Here is a 19,619-nt window from a genome sequence, read left to right as displayed (position 1 = left end):
CACTTACATTGTGTGAGCTATGTGTGACAAAAACTAAAAATATAACACCAACATCTAAACAAAGAACCTTAAATGACCTCCACGTCTGAAAAAATGGGCGACAAGGATGTGGAAATGTGGCCATCTAGTGGTTGCCTAAGGAAATCACATCAACTTCATATGAAAGATTTATAATGTTCAGAACGAGATACAAACCAAACATGATAAAGAGTACAAACGTGACTTTGTTAAAATCTTGAGCATCTTAATATTGAAGTCATTTTCAAAACATTCTAAATGCAAGTGTTTGTAATCCAGTTTCATTTTAATTGGTTTGAAAAATCCAGAAATAAAAGTGGTCCAGCAAACCACAATCATATGGACAGCATAATTAACTAAAATACACTAGCCGTTAAAAATACACATAAAGACACACTAACCTGTATATCATTATTTCAAAATCAGTTGAAAATCATTTGCCAAAGAAACAGTTCACAGGCAGAAAGTGTAGCAGCTCAAAACACAACAGCAAAAAAAATCCTGGCAGATTTTAATTTAGAGCAAATTATTAAAAAACCTGCTTTAGACTTTATGGTATTTCCCTTTGCGTACTTGTTTAACTTATAAACCTTGAAAAATCAGTTTTTATTAACTTTAAATCATCTTAGTACAGGAGGATTTAGTAATTATAACAGAATGCATATTCAGCATCTGGGGTGTAACATTTCTTGTGATTATAATGCCACTAAAAACAAAATAAATAAAAATGATGGGAGGGGTAAATACATGTGATTCCAAATGATCAGAATTGAAATTTCGGTTGCATCTGCATACAACGAGCTTTCATTATCTTGTATTGTGATCAGTGTGTGGAGTACATTTGCATATGTCTACATCAACATTCAAATTGTATTTACATATAGGAGAATTGTCCATATGAGCTTTTCAGGAGTTTAAGATGTCCATCGCCACCAGGCCACCTTTACTCTGTCCCACACCGCTTGAAGAGAGTCAACCGCAGGACGCACATCCAAGATAGAGAACTGATATGTGTTTTTATCAAGGTCTCCTTCATAATAGTCAATCACATACCGGACTTCCTTTCCACAACGATCCACTATCCAGTCATGTCGGTCGAAGGGTAGTTCATATCTACACACAACATAAGGTTAACTGAAACACGCTGCAAATAAAAAAAAAAATTAGAATACACCGTTGAGGAAAAGCTTCATACCCCATCCAGTGACGTATCCTTGCTCTGGGTGAATATTCCTTCGCTTTACCACCAAACCTTTTCAAAGATGGGCCACATGGACATTCACTATAAACCAGAGAAAATGTGTTTTTACATGAGTTCTAAAAAATAATAATGAAAAGAATAAGCATTACACCTCAGTAGAACCAGATCAATGCTATTGCTACAATCACCATCTTCTTTCATGCAATTCATGATCCTGTAGCAGCAATGCATTAAATCATGCAAATGTAGGTCAGGAGCTACAGTTAATGCTGGTGGAAATGCCATGTTAATGGGAGTGCTCAGAGGTCAATGGTCAGATTGGTTCGAGATGACAGGAAGTTTACAGTACTGTAACCATGCTTTAGAATAGTGGTGAGCAGAAAAGCATCTCTAAATTCAAACCTACAACTCTGGGAATTAGCTCTTGTGATAATAAAGTAGACAGCAAGTGTTGTACTACTACAATTATTATTATTACAGCAGTTTACTCACCTAGCATGTAAAGCCTCCCACTTAAGGATCTCCTCCCAGGCCTGTTCATTGTTGCGGTTATGGATTTTGATGATGTTCGTCATGTCATCAGGGGCAAGACTGTCATCCTTCCAACGCCACCTATACAAACATATTTTATTTGTTATTTCTATGCTTCTTTTATGTCCAGGTGTAATAAACATCATGAAGCCTCTGTCAACTCATTTTCCTTCTAATTAGCTTCTTAGGAGCCAAATTTACCACCAATGCCGAAAAAAACAGAGTAGCATTGCTTTTAGTTAGGTAAGATGATTGTGTACTTTTGCCATTTTCTTTGATTTAATTGTAGGTAGGCAGCACTATACTTGGTCAAGGTGATCACATCGTTTGCTAAAGTACAATGAAATATGAGCCATCAGCTACTTTACACCAACCACAGAAACTAAACTGCCATCTACCTGATCATTCTGCTTCTTTATACTTGACCATGAACAAAACTGCACTGATAGAATTTTTACTGTTTTATATACACTATGTGGAGTTAATCTGCGGAATTGGGGAAAGGAATGGGTGTTGTCTATACTATGACTGAGATCATCATTGACTGATAGCACTGTAAAAAGTAAGACAAGCTATAAAAGTGTTGAATTAACACACACGAACACTCATAATAAACATATAATTCACTTGGGCACATAGAAAAGACAAAACTAAAGTGTTTTGTTCTTGCTGACCTTCACCAGCAAAACGAACTCCTCTAAACATAAAATAAGCTGCATGCCACCACATGACTGAACTCAGATGATTTAGTGGGCAGAAATCTTTTGAGCCAGACATGACAAACCTGCTGTTTCTGCACACTGCAACTGGTGATCAGTGTTGTTTTGTTAACAAGAGAGGTAATAGGAAAGCATTAGTGGAGTCCACACAACCTACAATCTTCTATCATTTTCATCATCTTCCCTTAGCTTTGTGCAACACACACTATCACATCACGTAATGACTCCCAGTAAAAGTTTACTAACTCTATCATAAAGTTGTGAGGAGTTTCGACATTCCCACACAAATTAGATCAGGCAGAAAATGGAACTTTTGTAGCATTTAGTTTTAATTAAGAAGTACTTGTGATCACAAAGATTTTAACATTAGCAACCATTTGGCAAGGGGTTCAACATTTCCATCCTGCTCCAAACTTAGACACTGCCAGATTTACTAGCCAACTTGTCCTGATGTGATGTTGAGTCAATGCTGGAAATTATTGGCACCATTCATGAAAGACATCTGTCCTAGTCCTAACATCCTGACTCAAGAAACCAGGTTTTGAGCTGAATTCATGTGGTACATAGCCGAACTCAATCCCTGACAGCCCCAGGAATCACTAACTGATCACATGACCACTACACAGTGGTGGGCCGTCAGGGTCAGCAAGCACTTCTCTGCTGGCCTAAACAGGAGTGATCTGAATCACTGACTTGCATTTTAATATATTTAATATATTTTTCCATGAATGTGTATTAAATTATTCCCAATAGTCTATATCATTTCATAGTTTTTCTCTTGGTTGCGTTTCTCCCAGTAGTGTATTTTTATGATAAGGGTATTTATCCAATCATATTTCAGCCAGTGGCTGACATCATGTGTCGCCAGAATGAAAGAAATCTGCCTTAAGGCCTTCGGAATCAATAGTGCAGAAGCCAATAGCTTAAAATAAGTGGCAATAAAGTTGTTACATTAACCAATCAGATTTCAAGTTGGCGTCACTGGGGCCATCTAGCAGGCATACGATTACATCAGCAATTTCCCGTCCTTTGATTATATAATTGGAGTAGTCAGAGGCAGTGAAACACACAAACTAAATAAAACATATATATTTTAACACACAATGGCAGACAGAGGAGAAGAAATCGATTTGGTCGCAGAAATCCTTACAAATGCATTTTCAAGGCGGACTGTAATAAAATTGACTATTCCTTGTGAGGTGTGAAATACTGTAGCCTAATTTCTTTTTGACTTTGCTATTTAACGGTTGATTAGTATCTACTGCCGTGGCGTCATGATGGTATAGAGGTGGATTAATTCAGGAAGGACACCAGTGAAGGCCTAGGCCCACCACTTCCACTAAACAATACCAAATACAGTTCCAATGATGGATGGTGCAAAATTCCAGAGAAATGATACTTAAGTGAAGGTATAGACAAAATCTTACTCATTAAAAAGTGCAAATATCCAGCTAAAAATTAAGAATTAATAATTTAACTAGAATTGTTTTAAGTCATATATCTATATATATCTATATCTATATATCTATATATCTATATCTATATATCTATATATCTATATCTATATCTATATATCTATATCTATATATATCTATATCTATATATCTATATATCTATATCTATATCTATATATCTATATCTATATATCTATATCTCTATATCTATATATATATATCTATATCTATATATACATACATACATATTAGTTAAAGAGTATTGACACGAAGGACTATTCAAGTATTTTTGAGTTTTGCTCATCACAGCAAGTTCTCACAGAAAGAGGAACAAACTCTCTGTGTTGAGCGATCGGTTCACATTAAGGAAAACCAAGCTTCAGCAATATTTGAATGTGTGCAATTATTATTTATCATGCAATAAAAACGAACATACCCCTTTCTCAACATGGCATTCCAGAACATTTGCTCTGAGGGATACACCCAGTTTTTATCTGATCCAAATCTAGGAATTGTGGACTCCTCTCTGTTAACTGGCAGGGGGAAAGGCTGATCAGTAGCTGGCTGTTGGTTTGGTGGTGGCATCTAACAGGAACAGAAACAGAGACAAACAAGCCAGCTAGTTTGAAGATCATCATTTCAGACGCGAACAAGCAGGAGATTCATATTTGGAAGTGATGGTTTAAGTACCATGTTTGTTGGATCAATGTCATTCATTCCTTCTGCAGCTTTCATGGGGCACTCCACAAACTCGTAGGCCCTCTCCTGGTGCGCTGGACCTGCTGGAGCTGCGGTCTGAGACTCAGCCTGATGCATGGGGCACTCAGATGGAGGAGCACCTTCAATATGTAACACGTTTCATGTGAAATAAAATGTTTTACATTTATCTGCGAATCCCCTTTTTGTAAAGAAATTCTTTTTGCAGTAGACTTACTTTCCTGGCGTGCCTGGTGCATTGGACATCCCTGTGGAGGAACACTGCTGCCTAAATGAGCCTCTGCTTTAACAGTAGCAGCAGGACTGGACACTGAGCCACCCATCCTGATGTCCTGCTCTTTTCTGTGAAAGAAAGAACAACAAACGGATAATGACACAATCCATAAAGAGCATTACACTGCCAAACTACTGGCCACAACGTGTGTGTATACTTCACCTAATCAAATGACAACAACTCAGATAGTGAAATTATTATACAAGCAGTGGACAGATATATGAACTATAAGCGATTCATTATTAATGAGTGGCCATAAGCAGACACTGCAAGCGACTAGAAATATACACTATTTACACTAATGTCTCATACTAATATCAGCTAGGTGATGATCATTCTCTGTGTCCAGCATATGCCACTTTAAACGATATACAATACACATAAAGGTCTCACCTGTTCACACGATTCAACCCCAGTCCCCAATGTCAACGTGCGGCAACACAACCAGAACCTACCCACAATCCTTTACTGCTTCCTCGTCTAATCCAGCTCCAACACTTCATCTGTTATAACTGCCCCCTACAGGAGACACAGTGTAACTTCAGATTACACACAGCCTCAGAGAACACCTCAGTCCTGCTCTCTCTGACCTAGTACACAAAGCAATGTAAACACATCAATCAATTTTAGTGACACATTAACATCACTAAACATAAATAACGGTAGATTAAGATAAAGTCCATTCCGTATCTGTAACCGGTGATGATGATCTTCAGGTACGTAGTTTTAGATATTGCATTTAAATAGAAAAATGGTACCTTCTGGTTAGATTACACTAAAGATTATACATTGAAACATTGCGGGTTTTCTTTCTCATAGATAGTTAAGATTAATATTCACTTCAATTCAATTCAAAAAAGTTTATTTATCCCCAATGGGCAATTTAAGGCATGCAGAGTAGTGAAAAAAAAAAGATCAAATACAAAATAAAATAAATAACATAAATAAAATACAATTGTTGTATGATGATGAATGGATGAATAAGTCCGTTCGTGCAAAAAGCTTTGAGTACACATCTGTATAAATATCTGTAAAAGTAAACATCTGTATAAAATAGAAAATATCTGTAAATAAATATAAGCTGTCTAGACTGTGAAAAGGTATTGCTTAAAAGCCAAAACAAAGAAGAGGAAGAAGAAGAAAGTAGAAGAAGGTGAAATCGTTTGATGCATATATCAATAAATAATAATACATATTAATGACAGGACTCATTTTTGTAAGTCCTTTTCATCTGTTCTAAGCTTAATATCCACTTACACTATTAGCAGACATCCAGAGCAGTATCCTTACAGTAGTGATTTATAGTCGCCACCGAAAACTTCTCATGCTAGTGAAACAGGTCAGGAGCTCAGTTTCATTATGACTGTTGATCTAAAACCTTGTTAAAGGGAAGTTTGTACAGCAAGAAAACTATACAAGTCAAGGATTTTGTCATTAAATACAGTGGTTCTTCAAGTGCTTGATGATGAGAAATGTTTTCAGAATTTTTGCTGAAGGCAGTCAATGTACAAGTATATTTTTCCACCCAAGTGCCATGACAATAAACACTTGATGCATGTCTTGCATCTTGTATCTTGAGGGAGGGTGGATTCTCTCTTGTTCTATGCTCTGAATCCACCATGACCCTGAAAAGGATTAAATGGTTATGAATGAATGAAGATGCTACATTTTAGTGTGTTTTTAAATCAATTTCCATGATGTTTAATTGTGAAATCTTTGTAGTCCAACTGGTTACATGAACTACTAAATCATTTCTCATTACTCTTTTAACACATGGTTCACCTCAGTGTGGGTGTGCTGCTGCTGCCGCTGGTATGTTCACAACCTCAGGGCTGGTTAAGCTCTCCTGATCATCCACTGGCATACCCCAGTAACAGCAGTAAGAACTGGACTCTATGTGCTTCTCCAGGCTTTGCAGTATCTCTGACCCTCATTCACCTGGACCTGGAGAACAGTACAGATTGTAAACATGATGCTCTCAAGGTCAGTTATTGTGTGTGTGTGCCATAAAAATGGAAATGTTACTGTTAAGCTATATTATTATTTTCTTTTTTTGTCAGAAGTACTCCTACTTTCATTTAATCTCATGTTATTACCTGAAACTTTGACATCAGTTTTCAATCCTTTAGATATTCATTGGCAACAATCTAAAGAAGTCTCTGTGTGGAAAAATGTCCTTTATGGGGATGCCATCTTCTAACAATCTTCAGTTTCACTCTGCTTCTGGAGGTTGTTTATACATTTATTTCTATTCAGATGACTCACACCCACAGGTTCATACTGGATTCAATGCCTTCTACCAAACACAAGGTAAAACATCTCAGTAAGTATTTGGGAATATGAGACAAATAATAAACGCAGATAAATGTAAACAATACATGTGTATTCATGTTTTGTGACATGGATAAAATACTAGAGCAGGTCCAGGTGACATTGAATTTATATGGCAGAAGGAAACGATCCAAACGAATTTGAATAACTTTGACATTGGTGTAAAATTTGCAACTGGGATTAACTCTGTTGACTATGAAAGCCATGGCATATGTGTTTCATGGTTTTCATCCTCACTCTTCCTTGTAATGGGACAAGTGGACAAGAATGCGGATGTCAGCAATATGCTACCAAAATCATAATAGCCACAGATTTTTTACATTTTAATTCATCACTAAATCACAGTTCTAATACATTCTTATAAAAATTAACATAATAATTAAATTGTAATCTTCACTAACTGCTTTACCTTGGTCAGCATTGCAGTGGAATAACTGAACACTAGGCAAACTCAGATGGCATGCCAGTCCATTGCGGTTGCACCATGCTGCTTATCTCTCAAAAGAAGAAAAATTTTAGAGAGCATATATGATAGTGACATACAATGTAGCTTTGTGAAACAGCAAGATTTCTGAAATTTCTCAGTTAAGTAATCTTGTGAGTTTAGAAATTTGTTTCTGTCCTTCTGTCTCTTATGCTCTTTAATAGATGTTGATGAATGTACAGGCCAGAGTAATCCATGCAGCCATTTTTGCTACAACTTCATTGGAGGATTCCGTTGTAGCTGTCCACATGGATATCTTCTCAGCCACAACGTCACCTGTGAAGGTAAAACAAAATGACAGACAGTCAGTGATGAAATATAACCGAATGAGTAATTAAAAATTGAGCAGCTGTGATTGTGTGCCAAATTGAAATGTTTAGACTGGCATTAAATAGCTTGTTTGGAAAAATCCACCCTGAACTATTTATTTACTTAATTCTTTGATATTTTGGCCTATTTTCTCTATTTTCACTGATAGTAGATACCTACAGTACCTAGTAGGAGTCTTTACCTAAAGACAGCAGCACTTTAGTCGTTCGTTCTGTCCACCTCTCACATTCCCTCACTGTTACACCTTGCTCAAACATACACATCATCTAATGTCATCTAACATCATCAAAACTCACAATTCATTTTAATGCACCATATTTCTGCATTGCATTTTAGAGCTTTGAGTTTAGCATTTGTTGTTTGCAATACTTCTATGTTCGCTTACTCATTAATGTGATACTGGACATTACTGGAAACTGCTTAGTCAGAAAAGAAGCAATTTGCTTTACTGTCTTTAGGAGCTAACAGTGAATCCTGACTGTTAGCACTTGTGTCTGAAATGCGATTGTTCTCCAATGTAACTATGCTAACAATATCTTCTTGTGATGTCCACATGGCACACAACTTCTCATGGAAATAAGGAAAAGACAGCACCAACCAAAAAATGTATATCACACATATTTGAGTATGAAAATATTTAATGCAATTCCTTGAATTGGGAATATTTCAGCGAATTTTCTAACAAATTAAAAAGAGAACAGTCACAAACCAACAGCTTTTCTCATATTGAAACACACATTTTTAACCAAAACCTAAATATTTTATTCAGATTTGTCTTTTCCTCTGTTTTCTGTTTCCAGCAATTAAATGTGCGAAGCCTAAACCTCTGCAGAATGGGCATGTGAAATTTGTTAAAGGCTCTAAAAATGAATATCTGTCAGTCATTAAGTACGACTGCAATGAACCATATTATATTGCCAAGGAAAAGCATTATGGTGAGAAAATTTGTGAGTGTGTGTGTGTGTGTGTTTTGCTCAAATTATGAAACTATACACACTTATCTATTTTTGTCATTCTAATACAGGTAATTACACATGTAGTGCTGCACAAATATGGAAGGAAAATGGCAATAATATACTTCCTTCATGTCATTATGGTACAGTAACAATGACAAAATATATTACTGGTACTTTAATGGAAGTTATAAATGGAATTATATGATAAAATGTGTCTGTGTCTGTGTCTGTGTCTGTGTGTGTGTTTAGTATGTGGTCAGCACAAATTAAAGTCTCAATTTGGGAGAATATTTGGAGGAAAACCGGCTCCTCCTGGCTCCTTTCCCTGGCAAGTCTACCTTCAAATAAGTTCAAGCAGAGGAGGGGCATTTATCATTGGAGAAAAATGGTTAATGACCGCAGCTCACAATTTGGTGCAAGACACTACTCCTATACGAAAGGAACAAATCCAGGTACTCTAAAAAACAATATAGGCATTCATTTACATATACACTGCCTCTAGAAATTACTCTGTATTGATTATTTCTCTTTTGCTCTATTGTGACATCAGATTTTAAGTATATAAAAACAAATTATGTTCATTTTACAGTGACTGTCTACAGAATAAGTAAGCTATTTAGATATATAGTCATAAATATTTAGCCCCTTTATTTTAGCAATCTAACTTAGTTAAATGGTATTTAATTATTATTAAACTGCCTTTAATATACGAGAGCTGACACTAAATATGTAAATGTGCACACAGGCTACACCTGTGTTAATTGCAAATCCACATGTGTCCAATTGTATGCTTGCACAATGAATATATATGACTTTGGGATTTATAGCATTTGGCATACACCCTTATCCAGAGTGGCTTACAGAAGTGCTTTGAAGTCTCCATCAATGAATACATCCTGATACTGGTTCACTAGGTCACAGACTAAGAATACTATCAGTCTAAAAATTCTGTTGGTGAGGTCATATATCCTTGCTATCCAGTGCTATCATTATACGTACTAGGTGCTGGAACAGAGAAGAGTCTTGATGCATACCTTTCTTGTACCCTAAAAGATTATGGGATCAGTTAAGCAGTGCTAGAAGATCAGAGGGAGCCAGATGCAGGGCAGAATGTGATAAAGGCTTTCAGGTAAATGTGTGATGGTCAGTTTTTTGTGATGGTCAGTTTTTTGGAATCCAGTGGTAGAAGTATAGTTTTGGGGTGGTGTGGGAGAACTGAGGGTTAGGAAGGTTGAAAACAAGTTATGAATCTGCATTCTGGATCATTTGCATAGATCAAATGGTTCTAATAGATAGACCCACCAGGAGTGAGTTAGGCCAGTGTCAAAATGACAAGGGTCTGAACAAGCACTTGAGAAGCCTATTTGGATAGAAATAGACAAATCCAATTGATACTGTAAAAGAGAAATCAACATGAGGATGGTATGAAACATGGTATGAAAACCCATAACCCAAAGTATATAGGGAGACTCTAACTGACAATTTGTGACATGACCTGAAAAGTGCTGTCCAACAATATCCTCAAAGTAATTTGGAAGAGATGGAGAAAATTTACTTTAAAGAATGGAAGCAAATGGCAAAATTATAATGTACAACATTCATATAGACACATCCGAGACAAGGATAGACACCAATCAGGCATAACATAATGAGCACTGCCAGGTGAAGTGAATAACACTGATTATCTCCTCATCATGGCACCTGTTAGTGGGTGGGATATATTAGACAGCAAGTCAACATTTTGTCCTCAAGATGTGATAGAACCAGATAAAACGAGCAAGTGTAAGGATTTGAACGAGTTTGACAAGGGCCAAATTGTGATGGCTAGAAGACTGAGCATCCAAGCATCTCCAAAACTGCAGCTCTTGTGGGGTGTTCCCGGTCTGCAGTGGACAGTGTCTATCAAAAGTGGTCCCAGGAAGGAAGGAAGGATGGAAGGGAGGAAGGAAGGAAGGAAGGAAGGAAGGAAGGAAGGAAAGTGAATCAGCGACAGGGTCATGGGCGATCAAGGCTCATTGATGCATGTGGAGAGCAAAGGCTGTCCAGTGTGATCCGATCCAACAGATGTACTGTTGCTCACAGTGCATTGCAGTTTGTTGCCTATGGGGCTGCATAGCCGCAGACCAGTCAGGGTGCCCATTTCTGACCCCTGTGCATCACTGAAAGCGCCAACAATGGGCCCTTGAGAACTGGATCAGAACTGGACCAGGTGGCCTTGTGGATGGTCGGGTGTGTGTGCATCACTTACCTGGGGAACAGGTGTGTGTGTATCACTTACCTATGGGAAGAAGGTGGAGGCAATGTCATGCTTTAGGCAATGTTCTGCTGGGAAACCTTGGGTCCTGCCATCCATGTGGATGTTAGTTTGACACATATTACCTACCTAAGCATTGATACAGACCATGTACACCCTTTTATGGAAACGGTATTGCCTGATGGCTGTGGCCTCTTTCAGCAGGATAATGCGCCATGCCACAAAGCAAAAATGGTTCAGGAATGGTTTGATGAGCACAACAATGAGTCTGAGGTGTTGACCTGCCCTCCAAATTCCCCAGATCTCAATCCAATCGATCATCGATGGGATGTGCTGAACAAACAAGTTCGATCCATGGAGGCCCCACCTCGCAACTTACAGGACTTAAAGGATCTGCTGTTGGCTTCTTGGTGCCAGATACCACAACAAGTCAGGGCTGCTTTGGCAGCAAAAGAGGAACCAACACAATATTAGGCAGGTGGTCATAATGTTATGCCTGATCTGTGTACTTTACCATTGTGCAGGTGGTAATGAATGACCACTTTTATTTGGTCAACTTGAAAATAGAACAAAATTCAGCAGTAATTGTGGCATGCAGAATAGTTCATACTCTCTTCCATTTGATAGAACATATTTTTCTCATTAGACCTTTAGAATTAATTAAGAATTAATTAAGAAGATAACAATTCCAGAGTATAATGAACTCTGATTCTTAAAACCTTCTAACACTCAGTAGCCATAATCAATTCTTGCCTAAAAAGCAAATAAAAAAGCTATAAAAAGATAGCAAATTGCACAATTCAGTTAGATAGAACTGCTCTTACTGCTCTTAAATGCAAAAACACTTTGCATTTAACACTAATCTTTGTGGATGATTTAACCACAGTATGAGGCTAAGTAGATCTTGTTCTATTTATTCTGTCTGTGTAAATTACTGGTATGAAAATGGATAACAAATAAACAAATTTGGACATATCGGTTTGTTTATAACATGTAGTAATGTAATAGTTTATATTTTCTGTGCAGGCATATGCTGGGCATAATGATTTAAATGAAATGGAGAAGTTTATCACCCTTAATATTTCATCAATTCATATACATGAAAACTACACTGCAGACTATGACAATGATATTGGCCTAATTAAGCTGAAGTCACCAATCACATTCAGTGAGAATATCAGGCCACTTTGTCTACCACCAAAGATAACTGATGGGAAGACCAAAAGAGGGTAAGCACTTTTCAGTCACATATATCTTGTTATATAAACCACATAAACTACATGTATTTAAGTGTAATTTCTGCCTGTAAAACATAAATCTGTATACATTGTGGGATAGGGATAAACTGTAGAAGGCTGCTGGCAAATTATATGTTTACATGAGTATAGATTGTAATCCTAATCCACTGAGATATCGGACAGATTAACAGTTCTGTCTAACCTTTACCATCCAGTACTATATGATTAGTATGTGGTCAGTGCTTATTAGACTTGGTTAAATGGCTCTAGATATATGTCTTGACTGTGGGTAAAACTAAAATGCATTCAAATTAATTCTACATGTATATTTGTACACTCTAGGTTGGTATCTGGTTATGGCATAACTGAAAAATTTTCCACTGCGGACAAACTAATGTATGTTGATATTAATACTGTGGACCAACATACATGTAGAACATCCTTTGAAAAGGAAAGAAAAGAGGACGACAGTTTTCCCAGTGTTACAGACAACATGTTTTGTGCTGGAGTTAGCGGGGGTGGAAAGGACTCATGCTCAGGTGATAGTGGGTCAGCCTTTGTTGTACAAGAAAAGGGTGTATACTGTGCAGTAGGTATTGTTAGCTGGGGTTTGAGAACCTGTGGCACTGCAGGCAAGTATGGAGTGTATACCCAAGTATCGCAGTACCTTGACTGGATAAACAAGACAATGAGCGAAAACCAGTGATTATTTCCAGTAGTAGTTTGGTTTGTCTACCAGTTATAAGCAATTATGCTTTTTGATTTAATAATTTGCAATGTTTTAGATTTTTGACATAGTAATGAGACATTATTGTCCAATAAATATACTATAAAAAGTTGAAACTGTATAATATTAAGAACATTTTATTACTTTTTTAACATCTAGCCAGTTTACATGCCAAGCTGTCTACCTGTGTATTTAAATAATTTGATCTGATGCACATTTTGTGTTACATTCATCAAACTTTAAATAAGTTATAATATTTAAATATACATTATATTGGACTACTTAGGGTAGTTCTGCACATTTTAATTAGTGACATTACCCAATGCAGTTAGTTTTATATACAACGTGAAACGTGTTGTTCATTTTTTGTGTAAACAATGTTTTCAGTAACACAGCATCCAAAAACAACATCAGTGTCAGTAAATCACGTGATATACCAAATGCACCTTGGTCCCTGGCCAGTCCAAATTTCTCTTCTTCTCCAGCTCAGTGGACAATCTGGTGTTTCTGTCTATTGCAAATTCCATGTTATCATGTGGAAAAAAAGACAATAAACTCCTCTACTGGACTGGAAACGTGTCTAGTGTATTTTTTCTCATATGTTGCATCTGGAGACCTTTAAATCTTGCTCATGTGAATGTGAATATCATGTAAATATCATGCTATTATAAATATCCTTATTTAATTTAACATTAATCGTTAATCCTACAAATGGACTTTGTACTTTTAAGAGTCTTCTGTTTATATATCGAATCCTCCTGCCTCATGTTTATACTGCTCTTGAGTTTTTATTCCCTCTGTTATCATGGTTTTAAACACTGCATTAATGGACTTAAATTTGAATCTAAAATGGTGAGTATGATTCATTTATGTCAGTTTACATAGTTAATAAAACAATACTGACTATGTCAGTTTACATAGTTAATAAAACACCCATCAAGTTCAATCGTTACATTGCTTTAGGATTACAGACAGTATTGCATAATCTATGTAAAGAAAATGAGTCAGTCTGTGTGTCTCTTTACTAAATGCAGAGGTTAAAATATAATTTAGTGTAGCTTTATAAAATTTGTCTTTCATCTGCATTCAAACAGGGTATCTCACTCAGCAGCATTCACAAAAGAAAACACAAAACTGTAATGTTTATAGGTTTAGAATTTCCAATTGAAATATTGGAACTAAATACATTTACTGATTATGTATAACTGTACAGCCTGTTTTGTGCATCAAACTGGATTACACATAAGAGTTGAATTGCCTTTGCTACAGATTGCTTGCATCGACATTTATTTAATTAGTAAACACCTAAAGGTGTGACCTAAAACAGAAACAGCCTATAACTGAGGAATTTAGCTAAGGATCTTATTCGATAATCTCAGTAGTGACTGTCATTTTAATTCACTATTGTTCAAGAACTATTAAAAGTGTAAGCACTGAGCTACTACAAGCCAACTGTATGAGTTTATAAATAGACTTACCTTTCTTTTTTTTTTAAACAGATTAATAACACTTCCTCTATTTTCCCTGCCAGGCTTTTTATAATATTTATCAACTTGCAGAAATTGAGTTTTGTACACACATCAGTGATGTATGGTGAGTTACACTCTCCTAATTACCCTGAACATTATTCAGCTCCCCTTTATAAAGAATGGGATCTGGAAGTTCCTCTCGGCTATCACATTCGACTCAATTTCAACTATCTCAATATCAAAGCCTCACAAGGATGCAGGGATGATTCTCTCACGGTACATGTGATTTATAATTTTTTATGATATGATTCTCTTCTATAATGTCACTATTATAAAACTATCACTACAATCATTTATTCATTTTCGAACTATATGAGGAGATTACTGATCTATTTCAGGAGTTGTTTTTGTCTTATGTATCTGAAATACTGTAGATATCCTATGAGGAGAAAGTGATAAAGTATTGTGGTGACAAGGATTCAAAGAGCCATACTTATCCAGGAAACAGACCCATTTTCATACCTGCCACTAAAGTAAAGCTCTCACTTCTTACTAATGAAGTGAACCAAGGGCCTACCCTACCTGTGGGCTTCTCCGCATTTTACCGGGCTGAAGGTGAGAAATAAAACTTCTTAGAACCTGCAATAGCTTTTTTTTTATACAGATAAACCATACAGGAGCATGGGATTTGACATATATGAGTAAAGATAATAATAATAATAATAATCTTTTACAGTATTTTGTTCTAACTGACTTATAGTATTATTGGGTAAATAAAAAACATCTTCCACTAAATGATTTAAATCTAATTCAATATGACAAAGCAGTTTAATGTGACAGGTAATGGCAGGGTTGTGTCCATACAGATATAAATGAGTGTTTCATTTCAAGACAAGAAGATCCTCCCTGCACTCAGATCTGCCTCAACACCATGGGTTCATACCTTTGTGCATGCCATCATGGCTTCAAGCTGGATGCTGATCAGCGCACATGTGTTCGTGAGTTTTACACTGAAGAAAATTATAAAACAAATGATCCTGGATATAACACCACATCTTTTAGTAATACTGTATACTTCCTGACTCTCCTGCATGATCACTGCATACATAACAGTCTCTCTAAACAAAATGACTCATTGCTGCCACTAAACAAAACAATCATTTTAAATTTATTAATAAAGGAAAATCATTCATGCTGCACTAAATGTGAAAATGCACAATTTTACTGTAATACAGATTAATTAGAAGTTAATTAAGTACAACTCTTTCTTTCTAAAATGTCAAAAAATCACTCTCTTTAATAAAAAAAAAACCTCTGTACATATAAATGGGACTAATTCTCTTTTATTAATGATTTATGAAAAAAGGCAAGTAATGTATATGCCATTTTGGAAAATGTCCTTCAGCCTTATGCCTAAGACTCTAATCAATTGCCCAAATCTCAGCTTTTGGCTGTTGGTAAACACAGAAGTGCATTAGAAAGGTGGTGGGGTCAGCATGATCAGCATGCTCTTATGGAAATCCTTCACAATAACCTTTTGCATGGATATGGAATATGGTTGTATGCCTGCTGAACCATTATTTTACCCTAACTTGATTAATTATGTTTGCTTTTTGTTCCATACCCATGCTGTATGGGGCTTATACACTCTAGATAAATATATACTACATTTGTCTTTACTTCTTTTTAGTGATTTGATTATAGATGTGTTGTATGTTGTTCACTAGGGGTACAGTGTGAGTCTCCAAAAAGCACAAACATGAGGATTAGCCCAGTGCTTTCCACATATTACTACAGAGATGTGATCACACTTCAGTGTGACGTAGGCTACAAAATCATTACAGTAAGAACAGATGAACCTTCCGCTATGTAATGGATTGAATTTTACACACATATATATATATATACACACATTTGAATTAATATTTGTTTTAGAAAGGAGTAGAGGTCAGTAGTTCCACATTAACCTGTCAGAGTAATGGCCAGTGGAGTTCACCTCATCCCCAGTGCCACAGTAAGTCCAAGTGTTTATTTCATATACTGTATATCACATTTTGGATGCAGGTTAATCATATACTAATTTCCCTGTTCTCTTTGAATTATAGGTATACATTGTAAAAACCCACCTCCCTTGGTAAATGGAGAAGTGATATTCATCTCTGGGGCTCATAATCAATATCAGTCTGTTATCAAACTGCACTGTAACAGGCCATACATTCTTCCTGCCACATACAATAGTGAGTTGCATGTTTCGTTCTTTAGTTGAATTTATTAAATATGTTAAAAGAAAAAAAATCTAAGAAACATGTCCTCTAAGTTTCAGGTTTTTATAGAACTACTGAGTCATAATTACTGGTTAAACTACATTCATTAAAACCAAAGAGTAATTTGATGATTTAATGATTTATTGTGTTTTTATTTTATTAATGTCATTTCGTCCAGTAACCTACACCTGTGATGCAGATAAGGAATGGAAAGATGGCCAAAACAATGTCATGTCTGTTACCCCAAAATGTGTCATAGGTAAATACTATGAATAAAAACCACAACAATAACATTCACATTCGGTATCTCTTTTATACAGTAAGTTTTCTGTAAATGCTTTCTTGTTCATCTGTGTGAACTGCATGATCATCAGAGTGTGGGCGGCCACTGGTTAGCCTGGAACGTCAAAAGAGGGTGTTAGGAGGCCGTCGTGCTCCACAGAGAGCTTTCCCCTGGTATGCCTTTATGACCCCCTTACATGGAGGTGGAGCAGTCATAGCAGAGCAATGGATTTTAACAGCAGCAAACGTGTTCACTAATCATATTAAAAACCTAGAGCAAATAAAGGTATGTTGTGTCACTTGGAGTTGTGCTCTTTCATGTAAAACCTTTGGGTACCTCTTAAACCTCCCACAATATTGCTTCAGATCTTGTGTTAAAATTAATTTAGGTGTCATATGCCGATTTCTTTATCTTTAGTACTCAAATAATTTGTCAGCAACCTATGCATTGTATATATATATATATATATATATATATATATATATATATATATATATATATATATATATATAGATAGATAGATATAGATATAGATAGATAGATAGATAGATAGATAGATAGATAGATAGATAGATAGATAGATAGATAGATAGATAGATAGATAGATAGATAGATAGATAGAGAGATGTATATTGTATTTCTAAAATGAGTTCATTATTAATTTACCATATGTTTACAGATATTTTCCCATTTATAAAACAGAACTCTTATGATAAGCAGCAAACTTGACATGATATTAAATCATTTTTGCCTACTTTTGTTTTTCTGTCTGTTTTCAGGTATACGTTGGAGTCAACGATGTACAAAAAACATCTAAATTCTCACATTTAAAGGTCAAGTCTTTACACATCCACCCCTTGTATAATAACCCGGATGGTACAAACTATGACAATGACATTGCATTAATACAGCTGGAGAAGCCCATTCTGTACAATGCTGATGTTATGCCATTGTGTTTGCCTCCACAAGACACTGAATTTACTCCTGCTCTTACTGGGTAATGTTGTTTTTCTAAGCACCAGATATATAGGCTACATTCTATATTTTTCTATTCTCACTTTTTATATAAACTGTAAATAGCAAAATCAACTGTGTATTATATGACCTGATCTAAAATCAATCATATTTATTGTGCCTCCTTCATTTTCAGGTGGGTAAGTGGATTCGGTCAAACTGAGAAAAGTCATCTAGCCAGGTATCTGAGGTATACCTCCCTTCCTCTTGTGGACAAAAAGACATGCCAAAATTTTGTAAAAAATTTAAGGGACCCGGTGGCCTTGACAGACAACATGTTCTGTGCTGGTGTACCAGAAGGTGGAAAAGATGCATGTGATGGAGATGGTGGTGGAGCACTTGTGTTAAAAAAGGATGGTGTATTCTGGGCCACAGGCATTGTTAGCTGGGGTCATGGCTGTGGCATACCAGGCAGATATGGAGTGTACACTCAGGTTTCACGGTATATAGACTGGATAAACAAGACAATGAGTGAAAACTAAGATCAGTATATTTTTGTAACTTCACTTCAATGTTTAGTGTCTATAGATCTATGATGCATTCTGACCACAACAAAAATTGAGATTAAATGTCTCTCGTGAGCCACTTGAGTATGTTAGTGTTATGCGTCAACGCAGTCTCAATAGTCACGTAATTTAATCTATTGAATTCATGCACACTGACACGAATTGCCCTTTTTTTCGTGCCACACAGCATGATTTTCACACTCATTCAGTTCTATGGGAATTGTCTTTCATGCCTGCAACACGTTGCTTTCCTGTCATGCAGTTTTTTTTCTTCTCTAATTTGATTAATTAACGGCTAGATTAATAGCGTGTTTGATCAAGGTATTTTATAACGGATTTTGTTTCCTTACAGTAATTGTACTCTTTTTTATGGCGTTTTTGTGTTTGTGTTTTTTAATGTTTTATTTATCAAGATATTTTATTACGGATTTTGTTTCCTTACAGTCATTTTACTGTACATCTATTTACATGTGTTTTGAAAATCGTGCTGTCTGGCACGAAAAAAATGGGCAATTCGTGTCAGTGTGCACGAATCAATAGATTACATAAATTACGTGACTATTGCACGTAAGGGCATGAGACTGGGCTGTTGTGGTAGTGGTCACTTTGTCCATTTCATTGTTCCATGACTTTCCAATCCATGACTTTGTAAATTGAAACTCAGAAACTGGTGTGTTGAGTGGACAGTGCTGTTAAATACCAACAAAGATATATACTCTGATAAACGATCCGGATGCTATTGTGAACTTTAGTGTTGTTATTTTTACTTGCTTTACTTTTGTTTTGTCAAATGTTTTGCTTTGCAAAGTTTACAGACGCAGTTTATATACACATAACACTAACATACTC

General features: G+C 36.1%; 2 protein-coding genes across 2 annotated transcripts; one reads left to right on the top strand and one right to left on the bottom strand.

The window, feature by feature from the left end:
* Positions 1-283: 283 nt before the first annotated feature.
* LOC131359171 (holocytochrome c-type synthase) lies at positions 284-5,449 on the bottom strand. The gene is made up of 7 exons (XM_058398843.1): positions 5,308-5,449; positions 4,858-4,982; positions 4,614-4,762; positions 4,360-4,508; positions 1,712-1,831; positions 1,214-1,300; positions 284-1,131 (listed from the first exon to the last, which is right to left on the bottom strand). The coding sequence occupies exons 2-7, from the start codon at positions 4,961-4,963 to the stop codon at positions 933-935; spliced, it is 810 nt and encodes a 269-aa protein (XP_058254826.1). The 5' UTR covers positions 4,964-4,982; positions 5,308-5,449; the 3' UTR covers positions 284-932.
* Positions 5,450-5,506: 57 nt separating this feature from the next.
* LOC131351713 (complement C1s subcomponent-like) lies at positions 5,507-19,516 on the top strand. The gene is made up of 20 exons (XM_058387217.1): positions 5,507-5,630; positions 6,702-6,897; positions 7,044-7,224; positions 7,894-8,013; positions 8,860-8,994; positions 9,084-9,155; positions 9,265-9,467; positions 12,296-12,498; positions 12,850-13,211; positions 14,020-14,086; positions 14,766-14,979; positions 15,138-15,318; positions 15,570-15,701; positions 16,431-16,546; positions 16,639-16,717; positions 16,809-16,940; positions 17,146-17,226; positions 17,342-17,535; positions 18,030-18,247; positions 18,401-19,516. The coding sequence occupies exons 1-20, from the start codon at positions 5,617-5,619 to the stop codon at positions 18,744-18,746; spliced, it is 3,246 nt and encodes a 1,081-aa protein (XP_058243200.1). The 5' UTR covers positions 5,507-5,616; the 3' UTR covers positions 18,747-19,516.
* The last annotated feature ends 103 nt before the right edge of the window (positions 19,517-19,619 follow it).

This window comes from Hemibagrus wyckioides, linkage group LG01, assembly GCF_019097595.1.
Source record: "Hemibagrus wyckioides isolate EC202008001 linkage group LG01, SWU_Hwy_1.0, whole genome shotgun sequence".
NCBI lineage: Eukaryota > Metazoa > Chordata > Actinopteri > Siluriformes > Bagridae > Hemibagrus > Hemibagrus wyckioides.
The sequence above is the reverse complement of the archived record's forward strand: the minus strand, read 5'-3'. Positions and strand labels throughout refer to the sequence as shown.